Here is a 13,763-nt window from a genome sequence, read left to right on the forward strand (position 1 = left end):
GTTTCAAAGTGCCAATAACTGCAAACTCACTTACAGTGAGTCAACGGGAGAAGGATGGATTTGGGGAGCCTGGTTTGTCACCTCCAGCCTGGCTCCTTGACCTTCAGACCTCCAACACGAGTCTGCTGGGTGGCCTTGGACAGCCAGCTCAGCTTTTACCTCCTTCCTAGAGCAGATTCTTCTGGAAAGAGGCTTTTCCTCATTGTTTTTTAGCTCCAGAGCTGGTCTCCATATATTAAATATGAATATTTTATAATAAATATGAATGGAATATGAAGTCCCTGATCCTCAACCAGAGAAACACCCAGACCCTGGGTGTCCTTGGTGTCACCCCTGCAGATGCCAGGGCTTGGACAGCCTCCTGCACGTGGCACAGCCCCTGGGCTCTCTCTCCAGAGTGTGGCTGGTGCACAGGCACAGGCTTGTACAAACCCTGTCTCCCATCTCCTTCCACAAGGCTCAGCTTTGATCCACAGCCTGACCTCAGCCTGGGAGGAGGGAAAACACAAAGAGAGTGTGCAAGCAACAGAAATATCCCAAAGGGAGATCAGGGACACTGATCCCTGCAGCACAGACAGACACTGCCCTGCCAACAGCAGCCCTGTGCCAGGGGGCACATGGAAGTTTCCTGCCTTCTCAGGAAAGGTCATTCCCAAATTCAATCTCTTGGATCTGCCCCTTAGGAAGGGCCATTCCCAAGTTCAATCCCCCAGGCACGACACTCACCTGCAGCAGAGGCAGCTCTGCCCTGCCTCCCTTCTCACTCACACAGGCTCATTGGATAATTACAGAGAAAACTAAGGCAAATCCCAATTTTAATGCCATTATAAAACAGAGAGGGGGAATTCATTACCTGGCAGCTGTTCATATTCAAGGAAGAAACTGATAATTTGCCTCTGAGGCAACGAATGCAGCAGAGGCAGCACAAGCCAGAAAACGCTGCTGCCTCCCCCCACCTTCTCAATGCAGCCACTTTTTGCAGAGGTTTTCTATCCCCAGGTTTATTTCCCTGCCTCCCATGACCAAAGTTACACAGAATTACTATCAGGGCTCTGCAGAGCTCCTGAGAGCTTTGGCTCAGGCTCTGCTGCACCCCCAGATTTGGGAGAGCAGTTCTTACCCCTCTCCTCGCTGTGCTGCCTGTGCAAGGAGCCCACCTGAGCCAGAGAACAGGAGATGAGAAATTACAGCTTAACAAAGAGACTCAGAGAGAAAGACAGGGCAGACAATTTGAGATGACTCTGGGGAGATGCCTGACTGCTTCTCCCAACAGCCCAAAGCCCTGGAAGAGCCTCCCCATACCTGTCAGGCTGGAGCTCTCCAGGTTTTCCTGCCTCCAGCCAGGAACCAGCACAGCCTCCCTGCCCCGAGTGCTTTGGAAGGTCCCACCAGCTGAACAGGGAGATAAAGCACTCCAAGAACAAGGCACGGCTCCGTGTTTACCTGCTCACTTCCAAGAGGACTGACACCACCACAGCAGCCTCCAGGTGTCATAGGAACAGTCTTAAATTTAGCAGCAGCTGCCTCTCCTCTCTCCCTGGCTCTGGCTTCTCCCTTCCTCTCCACTCCCTGGCTCTCCGAGCACGTTTGCAGCAGAAAGCCTGACCAGCACTAATGGCATAATTACACCCCTGCAGCTGAGCAAACGTGGAGGCTGTGGGATGAGGGAGGGTGTGATTTGCACTGCCCCTGTGTTGTGGGATTCACCCACCAGGGAGATGAAGCAGGGGCCAAGCTGATGTTAAAACAGGGAAGATGCACAGGCACCACAGAGCAGCGAAGGCTGCCTGGTGTAAACCCCAAATCCCAGCTCCAGAGGGAAATTGGGGAAGTGCCAATCTCCCCCCAAACAACAGCAGGCAAGCAGGGAAATGATGCTGTGGGGCCAGAAGCCCACAAGGCTGACACATCCCTGCACCCCAGCACCCATCCAGCCCATTCTGCAGTTCCCAGTGAAGTCACAAGGGAGGGATGGGACAGCCAAGAGCTGCCTGGACAAGCCCTGATTCAGGATCCTCCACATCTGCTCCCTGCCACTGCCCCCAGGGCTGACCCTCAGAGGGTCAACCACCAGCATCCTGCAACCCAAAATTGCCCCAAGAAATCCTGAGACAGAAAACCATCAAAACAACTCTGGCAATCTGCCTCTGGGGCAGGGATGTATGACCTACAAAAAAATTCCTTTCTTTTATGGCTGCTTCTCACTGTCATCATAAAAAAGGCCTTATAAAAACATTTGTCCCAGGGAATGTTTGGCCATGCAGAGTGCTTGAAAATCGTTCAGTGTCTAAATACATCAGCAAGCCACCCCTGCAAGTCGTCACTGCAATCAAACAGAGCTCCTCTTTCCCGTGACTATAAATGGGCTTGGTTGAGGACAGGGTGGGGGACAGGTCTGGAGAGTGAGGAATCCCTCCCAGGATCAGGACCATTTCCAGAGAGGGGTGGGTTTGATCCTTACCTCGCTCTGGGTTTTGCTCCAGCTGTTACCTGGACACAGTAAAGTGTTTTAGCCCCTGAACTCTGGTTCATGCTCAGTCCCACTGACCTCAAAGACCTCTGGCCTTAAACCCAGGCCCAGAACTGGGGCAGGTCCCCAGAAGTCTTTTCCAGAATACACAGCCCCTTTCTTCCATGGGCCCTCTCCTTTCTGCACAGGGGAGGGTGAGGGACACAATCTCTGATATTTCTAAAGTGTTAGAAAAATCCCATCCTTCCAGTAACCTTTTAATAACCCCCTAAAACACATCTGCTACCAAGTCAAACCCAAGCTGGAGCATTCTGACCTTCAGCACAGTGGAGAGAGGGGTTACATTTATGAGCAAGCCTTTGATGTCTGCAAGTTTCGTGTAGTACAAAACCCCTGCTTTGATGTTCCTTTTAAAAGAGAGGAAACTCTGAAAGGTGTGCACTGCACGAGTCCCAGCGAGGGATTTGGAGGGACTTGGATCTGCCTGCCCACAACTGCAGGCACAGGGACAGAGCTTTAATGCAGCCACTTTTGCTCAGGGCTCTGCTGCAACAGAGCAGACCAAAAACACCTCACCCACATCAGCATCTCCCAGAGCAAATCCTCCTCAGGGCACTCACAGCCCTGAGCATCCCCGTGGCAGCTGCACACCTGGGCTCCCAGGTGGACAGGACCTTGCTCATCCCCACAGCCTGGCGGGGCTGGTCCTTCTCCTCCAAGCGACCACCAGCCACGGCTGGGAGATCCCCCCACTTCAGGGGGCCCTGGGAAGGGTGAGGAAGTCCCTCTCTGCCCCAGCAGGGTCAGGAGCCTCCTGCATGAGCACCACGCTCACCAGCAGCCTCTTGCAGAGCAGTGGCAGGAAGGTGTGAGAGGCAGGGGGACCTGCCACGCTCTCCTACCTTCCGCAGCAGCTGGGCCATGGCTTCTCCCATCCATGCCAGCATCCCCACGGCTTCTCCTGCAGGCTGAGCCCTCCTCTCAGGGCCCCACAGAGCTGCCAGGAGGGACAGGCTCCTCTCCATCCCCTGCTCACTTCGCTTCTCCTGCCTCCCCTCCCCTCCGCCTCCTCCCAAGGGGAGTTTCCCAGCAGCTCGGTAATTAGCAGCATCATCACCAATGCTAATAACAACCATCAGGGCTCCTGCCATCCCAAGCTCCAACAACTTTACAGCCATCATCACGCCTCTGGAACCTCCCCGGGGGAGGCAGGCGAGCAGCATTAGCCCATCACACGGTGGGGAAGAGGGAGGTAAACAGCAGGCAGGGGATGGATGGGGGGGATGCAGGAGCTCTGAGTCAGGCACCTCGCCCCCAGCACCTCCCCAGCCTCATCTGCCCTTGGGATGCAGGGCAGGGCTCACCCACAGGGCACTGCTGGACCTGGGATGGAGCAGCTGCACTTCTCTTTCTCTCAGGAATTTTTTATAGAGGAGCACAGAGAGAAAAGAGAAAACCACTTTTATTTTTGCTCTTTGTTTTTCCCATGTGGAACGTGTTTGGAGAATTGTTTACTTGGGGTGATTGTTTGATTGGATTCTGGTGAGGATTGTTTGAGCCTGGTGGCCAATCCAACCCACCCCTGTCTGCACTCTCAGAGAGGGTCACGAGTTGTGAGGTAGTTAGATATGGTAGTTAGAAAAAGCAGGTTTGTAGTTTTAGTATCTCCTTTAAATAGTATATTAATGTATTATAGTATAGTTATAATAAAGTAATAATATAATAAAGTAATATAGTATAGTTATAATAAAGAAATCATTCAGCCTTCTGAGCTGGAGTCAGACATCAGCATTTCTTCCCACCAGGTTCACCTGCATTTCCAATACTGGGATGAGTTTCTTCCCTGCTCAGTCTGGGTTCTCCTCTGCCATGGACAGCAGGGATTGTGGCACCCCAGATCAACCTTCAGAGACCACCTCTAACTAAGGACTCACAGTTTACCAATGGATTAAAGAGAATTTTTGTTTTTTCCTTGCAAAATGAGGCATCTGGGGGAGTTGTTGTCCGAACAGCCTGACCAGGAAAAACTTCTCTCCCACTGGGGTGGGGTTTGACTGCAAAGGCTCCCATGGATGGAGCTGCAGCTTTTCAACTCCCCATGACAGCAGAACACAGAGGGGCTGCTCTGCTCGTGGCAGAGCCCACAGGACCAGGCTGACTTGGAACCTCCTGAGCTCTGGCCCGTGCTGGCCAAACTGGGAGCACCAGGACAGCAAAGCTGCCCTGGAGTGACCCCACCGTGTCCCCCAGAGCCCCCTCAGAGCCCTCTGGCCTCTCCCCACACCCCACCTGTGCTGCCAAGGGGTCACCAGTGCTGCCAAAACCCAGGGGTCTTTTTCCAGCACAGCCCAAGGACCCAGCTCCACTCCTCAGGAATGCTCTTCCCAGCTCCTGATGGAGCGTGGCTTTTGTTTGGTCTCTGGCTGAATGTCTGAGTTAAAAATACAAGGCTATTTCTGGCAGAAGTGGATTTTTCCTCTCTTTGTATTGCCTTGTGTGCCCCCATGCTGCTGTCTCCTCTCTGGCTCAGATGAGCTTTGTTTTCCTTCTCACTGATCATGTTTGCACCGGTGAGCTGGAGGAAATGTTTTTCCCAGCAGACCATTCCCACAAACACTGTTGGGAATGAAGAATGAGCTCGGAGAAGTCTAAAAAAATTTATAAAACCCCAGTTGGTGTAAAATCTGGAATGTCTGTGGTAAAAAAAAGGATATGTCCACACACTCATGCACACAGGTACAGCAGGATATGTTCTCCCCATGATCCACAGCTGAGGAACAAAGGACTCGGAGCCAGAATTACCTTCAAGCATCCCCACTCCACAGCCAGACTTCATCCCAAGCACTGCAGCTCTGACTCTTTCTTAGCCAGCATGAAAATATTTAATTTTGTTTCTTCTTAAATGCCAAAGAAAAATAGGCCTATCTTTTCTGGCTTGGCGTTATTCCATCAGGAATCTCTGCATGCTCACAGAACTGTGATGGTGTGGAGAGACCCAGTGTAAAGCAAAAACCTAAACACTTCCAGAACCCATGAGATCATTGATCCTTCCCGTTACACTTCGTCTCTCCTGGCAACAGGAGGAGGATCTGGGGCTTTCTCACTTGAGATCACCGAGTTCAAACACCTCCAAGCCCCCTCCCACGACCCAGAAACGTGCCAGAATCACTGTGGGTGTGAGCCCTGCTTCCAGGGCTGGGAACAAACCCAGCACAGCTGCAGGAAAGCTGCCCAGTATTTGCTGTGTGTCACAACAAACATCAACAGCAGCGGAAGGGAATGGCCCAAAAGCAGCAGAACTGCCAGGTTAAAAACAGCAAAAAGGCACCTGGGGAGCTTCCAGGACATTGATCCTCACCATCCTCCAGGGAGCCCAGCACAGACTGATCAGAGCTCCCCACACACACCAGTAACCTGGAAATCACCAGCATCAGGGCCAGCTCTTGAGGAAATGAGCTCCATCTCTGCTGCTTCCAAAGAAAAGCTCCTGGATGATGATTTCTACCATCTCTGATGAATTCTAAGAGACCACTCTGCACACTGACCACCAGTGTGATCAGAACACGAGGTAGAACATCTACAGTCCCACATTTGCCAAAGGCAATCAGCACCAAAGGCCTGGGAAGGGCTCTGCTTTTTGAAGGCACCAATCCCACTCCTGATGAACTCCAGGAGCTGACCAATTCAAGCTCCACAAAGCACCCAAACTGCTGTGCTTTTCTGGAATTCAAGGCATCACATCCTGACACTCCTCAACTCAGCTCTAGACTCCTGTCCCTCAAGAGAAGGTTATAAATGTCACCACTGAGACACAGATTGTGATGGAGACTGGTACACCACAGCTCTGCTGAAAGGACTGAAAAAAACAAAAGGATTTGCCCACAGCCAACAAACAGAGCACAGCTACACAATCTCTTTTCCATCCAGAAGTCCCCGCTGCCACCCCCACGCCTGGCTGGAAATGAGGTAAGAACAAAGATGAGGAACTCCCAGATCAGCACTGGAGATTAAAAATCATCTTCCTACCGACTGTGGCACCTGCACTCGGAGCTCCCCGGCGCCCCGAGGGGAGGCACTCGATCCCTGGGGGCTCCTCTCCGAGCTGGGCTGCTGCTCCCGGGGTTTGCTTCTGGCAGGGAAGGACAAGAACTCCTTCCCCGAGATCTTCAGCTCTCCCACGTGGTGGCTGTCCCCATTCTGCTCCTTGGGAAAGCAAGGAAGAGTCACTGCAGCAACTGCCTGGCTCAGGTTTTCCTGGAGCTCTGTTGGCTCCTACCCACTTAACGTGCTCCGTGCTCCCACAGACACAGAAATGCAGCACTGAAATACAGCCCAGGTGTGGGGAAACTGAGGTGACACACATCCCAAACAGGAATTGTGAGAACAAGGAAGATTCATTGCCATGTTGATGGCACCAGCACAGCCAGGCCAGTGTCCACATCTTAAAAAGCAGCCACAGGAACATAAATCAGAAGTAGAAAGTGCCTTGCAGTGCCTTGGTTGGAGCCCTCACAGTGCTCAGTGCATGACAACAGGAGAGATGACTCAATTACAGCACCTTCAGGGTGAAACCCAGCCTGGGAGAAAGAGGTTTTAGTCTGGTATAAACAAAGAATAAACAAGAGTTTGGGAGATAAAACCAGAGGAGATGAAATGCAGGAGTAAGAGACACACTGGGGGGAGCAGGGTGGGCAGGGAGCAGCATTCCTGCAGTGTGCTGGAGCTCCAGAACCAAGGTGGGTGTTCCTGTGCCCCAACACAGCTCTGTGAGAGGCACGGGACAGGGAATCCTGGAAATGTGGCACCAGGGGCTGTGCTGGCTTGGAAGGCACCTCTGGCAGAGACAACACAGAGAGGATGCTGGAGAGGTCAGGGCTCACTCCGTGGGTTTACTCCTTTCTCCTTCTCACTCCCACCACAGCACAAAGCACAGGAGCCTCTCCCAGGGCTGTAACCCAGTGGGACAGAGCAGAGGAACTGCACCCAGAACACTCTGAAGGAGAGGTGAGCTCACACCCTCCCAAGGACACTGCAGGGGAACAGGAGTGCTCAGAGCTCCCCACAGAACCCCCGAAATCCATGAGCCTGCCTGAACTATGGGGTGGTGCTCAGCTCTTAGAGCAAAGAGCAGGAAACCATCAGCAGGAGCAGCCAGCCACAGCCCCTGGGCAGCCCCCAGGGCTGTGCTGCCCTGCTGGGGACACTGAGCCACTGTCCCCTGACCTTGGGCACTGCTGTCCCTGCCATCGACAGCCCAGAGATGGAGTCACGTTGGTGAGAGCAGGAAAAGCCAAAATAGCCAAGGGGCACTGGGAGAATTGATAAATATACATCAGGACATTTGGAATTTATTTTCCAAAGAGAGTTAATTCAGGGATGAGCTTTTGCCTGGCCTTCCCAGTATTTACTGGGGTTTTTAGGTACCTAAATGGTTTCTCAAGCCTCAGGTTGTTTCCCACTGCCTGCACCCACCTGCAGCTTGGATGAGCTTTTTCTCTCTGTGACAGTTCTGTAAATGCTGTGCCTGGAAAGCACTGGGTGAATGAGGATGGTTTGTGTCAAAAACAATCCAAAAAGGCAGCACGGCTGCAGGCCTGGCCACCTCCTCTGGGAAGGGGCAGGGCTGAGCCCTCCAGCAGGATTTTCTGAGAGGCTGAAATGATCCCTGAGGCTGGAAGGGCTCAGTGCCTCCAGCTGCTGCAGGAGCAGCCCTGGGACAGAGAGGAAAAGCTGATCTGCTCGGATCTGACACTCCCAGGAGCAAAGCAACCCCTGGAGCCCCTGGAACAAACCCTGGAACAAACCCTCCTGCAGTGCTCCATCCCCTGTGCCGCTCCACTGGGGTGACAGGCACTGGCAGCCACTCAGGGGCTAAGCTGCTCACCATGATCCTTCCAATAAAGGGCTGCTTTTTATCAAAAAAAGCCCAGAAGTGACTTTTCAGCTTTGAGTGTTAAGTGCCTTTTTAGTCAGACCAGCTGTTCCTCTCCTCCAAGCTCTCTAGAAACCCTCTTTGGTTAATCCCATTGACTCCAATGATATCTGCTAATTGCATATTTCCCTGCAAATGAAGCCAGGCAACAACAAACCCACTGGAATCTGTGCACAGATCCCCACTGACAATCTCTGAGGCCAGACATCTTTGCTTACCTTTTCAGAAGGGAACTTGAGGAAGTCTAAGCTGTCCATGCTGTTCCTCTGGAGTCTCTTTGGCCTGGCTCCTGCAAAACAACACTCTCACATCAGGGGGGTGTCACCAACAGCACAAATGTCACACAGGGAGAACCTAAACCACAGCAGATCTTCTGCTCTGGTTAACTAAAAGTCAAAGGGGTGGGATGATGCAGCTGTGCTGGCCTTGAGATTCAAATTTGGGTTTTTTTTCCTTATTGTTTTGTGTCTTTTTAAAGCAGTTTGAGGCTTTGGCTATCAAGCTCCAGCCAGGTCACACCACGACCCCGATCTCAGACAAGGTCTCTGGAATTCAGGAGTTACAAACCTCACCCTAAACCACAAAAGTCATGGGACTGGCATTGAGAAAAATCATAACAAATAGACAATTTAATACATCTGTGGATTTTCTGCTTTATCATCATGTTTTTAGATAAAATAATGTTTCTGAGACTCAACTTTGAGCTTTTCTCTGTAGTCACACAGGCTGAAAAACTAAGTGAAGGAGTAAATATTTTCTAACTAATAAATATCATAGCCTCAGCCTTAAGGGGAACAAAATCTTGCCTTGAACCTGAAAGAGGAATCAAAACTTGGAAGGAGTTATGATATTTATTTCAGATTTCATAAGATTTTGATGTTTGATTCCAACAACAGAGTGGGTGAAACACAGTTCAGCTCTGACTCCTGGTTTGTAAACCCTCTTTACCCTCTTTCTCCCTTCAGCCTCCTCCCAGCTGCTCTTGCCTTGCTGACAAACAGCCAGGATGTACCAAATGGCCCTGGGATGCTTTCAGCATACCTGGGAAAGCTTCTGCCCTTCCCTGATGGCTCAGCTGAGCTGATCCCCACAGGGCACAGCCCAAAACGCTGCACTCAGGGTCCTGTGACACCTTCCAAGCTCGAGGGGAAATCCTGGGGGAGGGATGATCCCTGTGCTGAGCCCTGAGAACGGAAACCACGGAGCTTCGAGTGGTTCCTGCAGCAGCCAGCTCCCCAAAGCCTCCACTCCTCAGCTCCCCCAGCCCAGCACCAGGGCCCCTCCGAGCTCAGGGGGCCACAGGGCTGCTCACTGGGCAAACCTAACAGAGAAAAGGCACAAAATTCACAGATGAAGGCTGGCTGAAAGCAGAGCACGGGGATTAAATGGAAGAAGGCTCCAGGGATTCCTCCACCGGCACACCCAGAGCTCCAGATGCCACCGCAGCTGGATCCAAACTGCACCAGCTCCAAGGACAGCACTGCTTTGGAAGGCTCAGCTCCACAAGATACAAGCTCAGATCAGCTGGGAGCTCAGCAAGGGTCACACACACACATCACAGCTCGGCCATGAGGGACCTGCAGCTGATGTCTGTGCCCCTCGCCATCCTGAAGGGATTTCTGCTCGCAGCCATAAAGATTCCAATCAGCAAAACACTGCTGCACATTCCTGCCTCTCCCCTCCAAGAAGCACACCAGCACCAGCTTTGTTTTAAGGTGATTCATTACCAGGCTTTGAGTTCAGGGGGACTGACATCAGGGCTGGAGGTGGAGAACAGACACTGAACACACGTCACGAGCACTCAGCATTCCCCCCAAACCCATCCCCTTCCACACAAAGCCAGGGGCCCACCTGCCAGCAGCTCAGAACATTGCTGCTGGAAAAGGCCTCAAAGACTCAAACCCAACCAATTCCCACCCTGCCAACCAGATCTGAGCACTCAGTGCCACGTCCAGTCACTCCCTGAACACCTCCAGGGGTGGTGACGCCCTGGGCAGCCCCTTCTGATGCCCAACAACACCATCCCTGAAGAAAACTCCCTTTGCACCACCACCCTCAGCGTGGAGGAGATGGCTGTGGGATGGGTGAAGGACTTTTGGGTGCTGCCACGTCGCTCAGGCAGGAGGGGAAAGCAGTGCTGGGTTGTTGCCAGGGGCTCCCAGTTACACCCTTTGGACACTGCTCCAGCTGCTCGTGGCTTCCCTCAGAATAACCTACAGCAGCAAGGTGGATCTGGAGTAAAAGTCACCTCCAGACACCCAAGCAGAGGCACATTTGGGCTTCAGAGGCGAGCCCAGCCCCTGGAAGTGAGTGTGCGTCACGGCTCTGTTTAACAGCCACTTCCAGGAAAGCAAGAAAGCAGCAAAGTGTGCCCAGTTAGATAAACACACATCATTTCCAGCTGTCTAAAGAGCCATTAATTACACACCTCCATCCTCAGGTGCTTTTGTGTGTTCCCAGAGCACTGAACTGCTGGCCAGCAGCCATTAATCTCCAAGCAGAGAAAACCTGCCTGCTGTTAATGTAATAGACACGGGCAGCAGAACAACTCATCTTTTTCTCTTGCTCTGATGCTGGTGGCTGTCCACGACTGTCTGGGGTTTGCACACTCTTGAGCTGAGAGAGGAAGAAGTTCAGAATTACAAAAAACTTCATCCAACTCCGCTGTTTCTTCCAGAAATCCCAGCCAGTGCTGGGGGCACTGTCCCCACTCACCAGCACTAAAAATAAGCAGCATTAAGAGGGTTCCTATAACTCAGGGCTACAGGAAACTGGATCCACACCAGCAGCAACTCCCACCAGATGTGTGAGAGCTTCTCCCCTTCTCATCCCACACGTCCTCATGCACCTTCCAGGAGAGCAGAGCTTTCCATACTCACAAGTGTCCCACAGCAGCAGTCCCGCTATCCTTCTGTCTCCATTCCCTCAGATGGCTCCAGATGTCACTTCCAGCCTCTCCCAACTGATTTTCCCCAGAAATACCTGCAGCACCACTTAATGCTCAGCCAAAGCTGAGCTCTGCCTCCTTCTCCCCAGGGCTGAGCCACAGCAGCAGCCAGGGATGTGAAGGATTGAGCAGCTGCAAACCCAGCTCTGCCTCTCTGGAAGGTTTTTTTTCCACCCAGCATTTATTGGCATGTTGACCAAGCCTGCTGCAGAGAAATGGAAAACCTCAGGGGCCTTTCTAAATGCTCCCTCTGTCTTGGAGGTTTACTGAGGTCTCAAAGAGAGCAAGTTGAAACCTTCTTGTGAACATCAGCTGAGCAATGCTCCTGACTGGCTGCATTCATGCCCTGTTTTCCTGGAGCTCCTGGGATGTTGCTCTTTTCAGGGGTGTTGTTCCTTTTTTAAATATTTTTTTTTCAAAATCTCTTCCTCCTCCCCATCTATGATGTCAACAGCACCACAAACCGAGGAGATTTTTTTAAAATTTTTTTCTTTTAATTTTGCTTTTGCAGTTTGGTTGCTGAGGCAGCTTTAACGGTTTTCACATCCTTGTCTTTAATCTGCAGCCACAGGGAACACAAGGAAGGCTCATCAAGGATGGTGATGGGATCATCTCATGGAAAGGAGCACTCGGGCAGCTGGGCAGACAGAGCTTTGTTCCTGCATGGACAGGCTCCATCCCCAAGAGATTGCAGTTGACAAAATTGAGCTGAACATGTGTAGCAGCAACCCAGGAGCCCTGGCAGGAGCTCTCATCAGGCTGACGTGTGCTTTGATAAGCCCCAGCTCTGCCCCCTCTCCCACAGCTCTCCCACCCAGACACAGCACCAGGTCTGCATCTGCAGCTGGAGCAGGCTGGATCCCTCTGGGGGGCTGTGCCAGAACAGGCAGAATTCAACCTGACAGGGGACTCCATGGAAAACAACAGGGAAAGGTTGTGGAGCCAACATCAGCCCCCGCTGCCCACAGCACACACAACACGGGCTGGGCACCCCAAACACAGCAAATCCCACGTCAGGACCTGCTGCATTCTCATGAAAAGGTCATTTTCCCCTGTACCTGCATTAACCAGGACAGTGACTTGGTTTTGGGCGAGTTCTCCCAGCCCTGGACAGCACCTCCCTCCCGTGGTACTGACCCAAACCTTGAACCTGGCAGACAACTCCAAATATTGCTTAAGATAATCACAGCAGAGCAGCCAAGCCCCTTGTTTGGGGTGGAATGCTGGTCTGGAAACCCTTCCCAGCCCTGAAGTGACAGTGGAGACACGGTCCAGTGCTCCCAGAGCACCTCAAATCATACACTGCTGACATCTAATCAGGGCAGCTCTGTCAGCCTCGTGCTCCATTATTACAGCAAAGCTCTTCAAGAGGGAAGGGGGAGGGGGAAAACAAGAACAGCAACAGGAAAAGAACCAAGGGGGGAAAAAATATAGCATCCTCCAGTAGGACAAGCATCTCATTTAAGGCTTTAATTAGTCTTCAAACACATAATGGGTTCTGGCACCATAAATCCACTTGACCTCTATTACTGTCAGCACTCGGCTGATAAATGGTGGCATTTGTTTTCCCAGTTGCTACTGGGGTAGAACAATACTTTTCCCTAAATAGAGAAAGCAAATAATATCAGTTATTTACCATGACTGGGCCATAAAACGCTGGTGCCAAGCTGTTGTGTGCCCATCCATGGGAAGGACCATCTGCTCAGCCTGGTCCTGCAGGCAGGGAAGGACCAGGGAATCCCAACAGCTCTGGGCCCTTCTGTGTCTGAGGATACAGAACTGGGAAGCACCAGGACAGGAATGATCTCTGCTCTGCTGGGAGACAAAATCCCAACTTCCCAACGGGCCCTGAGCACAACAAAGCCCTGCTCCAGAAGAAGAATCCTGCAGTTTTCTCTTCTGTGGAAAAACTGTTCCTTTACAAAAGCTGCACACAATATGTGGCAACACAAAGTTCCCTTTGCATCAAGATGCTCGTCTGGCTGATCTGGCAGAAGATGCTCTGTGTTTGTGTCAGCCCAGTTCTGCATCTCCACAATCCAGCCTGACAGCTGAGCAACGGGCTGAAAATAACAGAAATAACAAATAACAGCAGTGCTGCACATCCACACGGCACCCAGAGCCCTGGGGCATTTGCTGCCTGCACTCAGGGTGAGCAGCTGGCACAGAGGCTCCTCGGATGGAGAGAGGGAATGAGGAGATGCTCTGGATCACTGGCCAAAGAGCCCTCACATTCACATGGAAAAAGAGTCCTCCTTGCAGGTAGAAATGGCACAAGGGAGCTACTTTTTTTTTTTCTTATTTGTTATGTATTTACCCCCGTAGTACATGTAAACTCAATGTAGGAAAGCTGCAGTCTTGGAATACACAAGGATCTTATTTGTAGTGTTACAACTCTTGAGTAATTGCTGTGG

At 51.8% G+C, this 13,763-nt stretch overlaps 1 protein-coding gene across 3 annotated transcripts in view; it reads right to left on the bottom strand.

Moving 5' to 3' along the window:
- GPSM1 (G protein signaling modulator 1) overlaps positions 1–13,763 on the bottom strand; it is a 63,952-nt gene that overhangs the window by 14,934 nt on the left and 35,255 nt on the right. For 2 of the 3 annotated variants that reach the window (XM_077787915.2, XM_085556252.1), the window contains exons 10-11: positions 8,621–8,691; positions 6,497–6,673 (exon numbers count right to left, since the gene is read on the bottom strand). In XM_077787915.2, coding sequence (XP_077644041.1) covers positions 6,497–6,673; positions 8,621–8,691 — 248 coding nt within the window. The remainder of the gene's footprint in view (positions 1–6,496; positions 6,674–8,620; positions 8,692–13,763) is intronic. The other variant, XM_085556251.1, reaches the window with a different exon arrangement.

The sequence above is a fragment of the Lonchura striata genome, chromosome 17, assembly GCF_050655825.1.
Source record: "Lonchura striata isolate lonStrDom1 chromosome 17, ASM5065582v1, whole genome shotgun sequence".
NCBI lineage: Eukaryota > Metazoa > Chordata > Aves > Passeriformes > Estrildidae > Lonchura > Lonchura striata.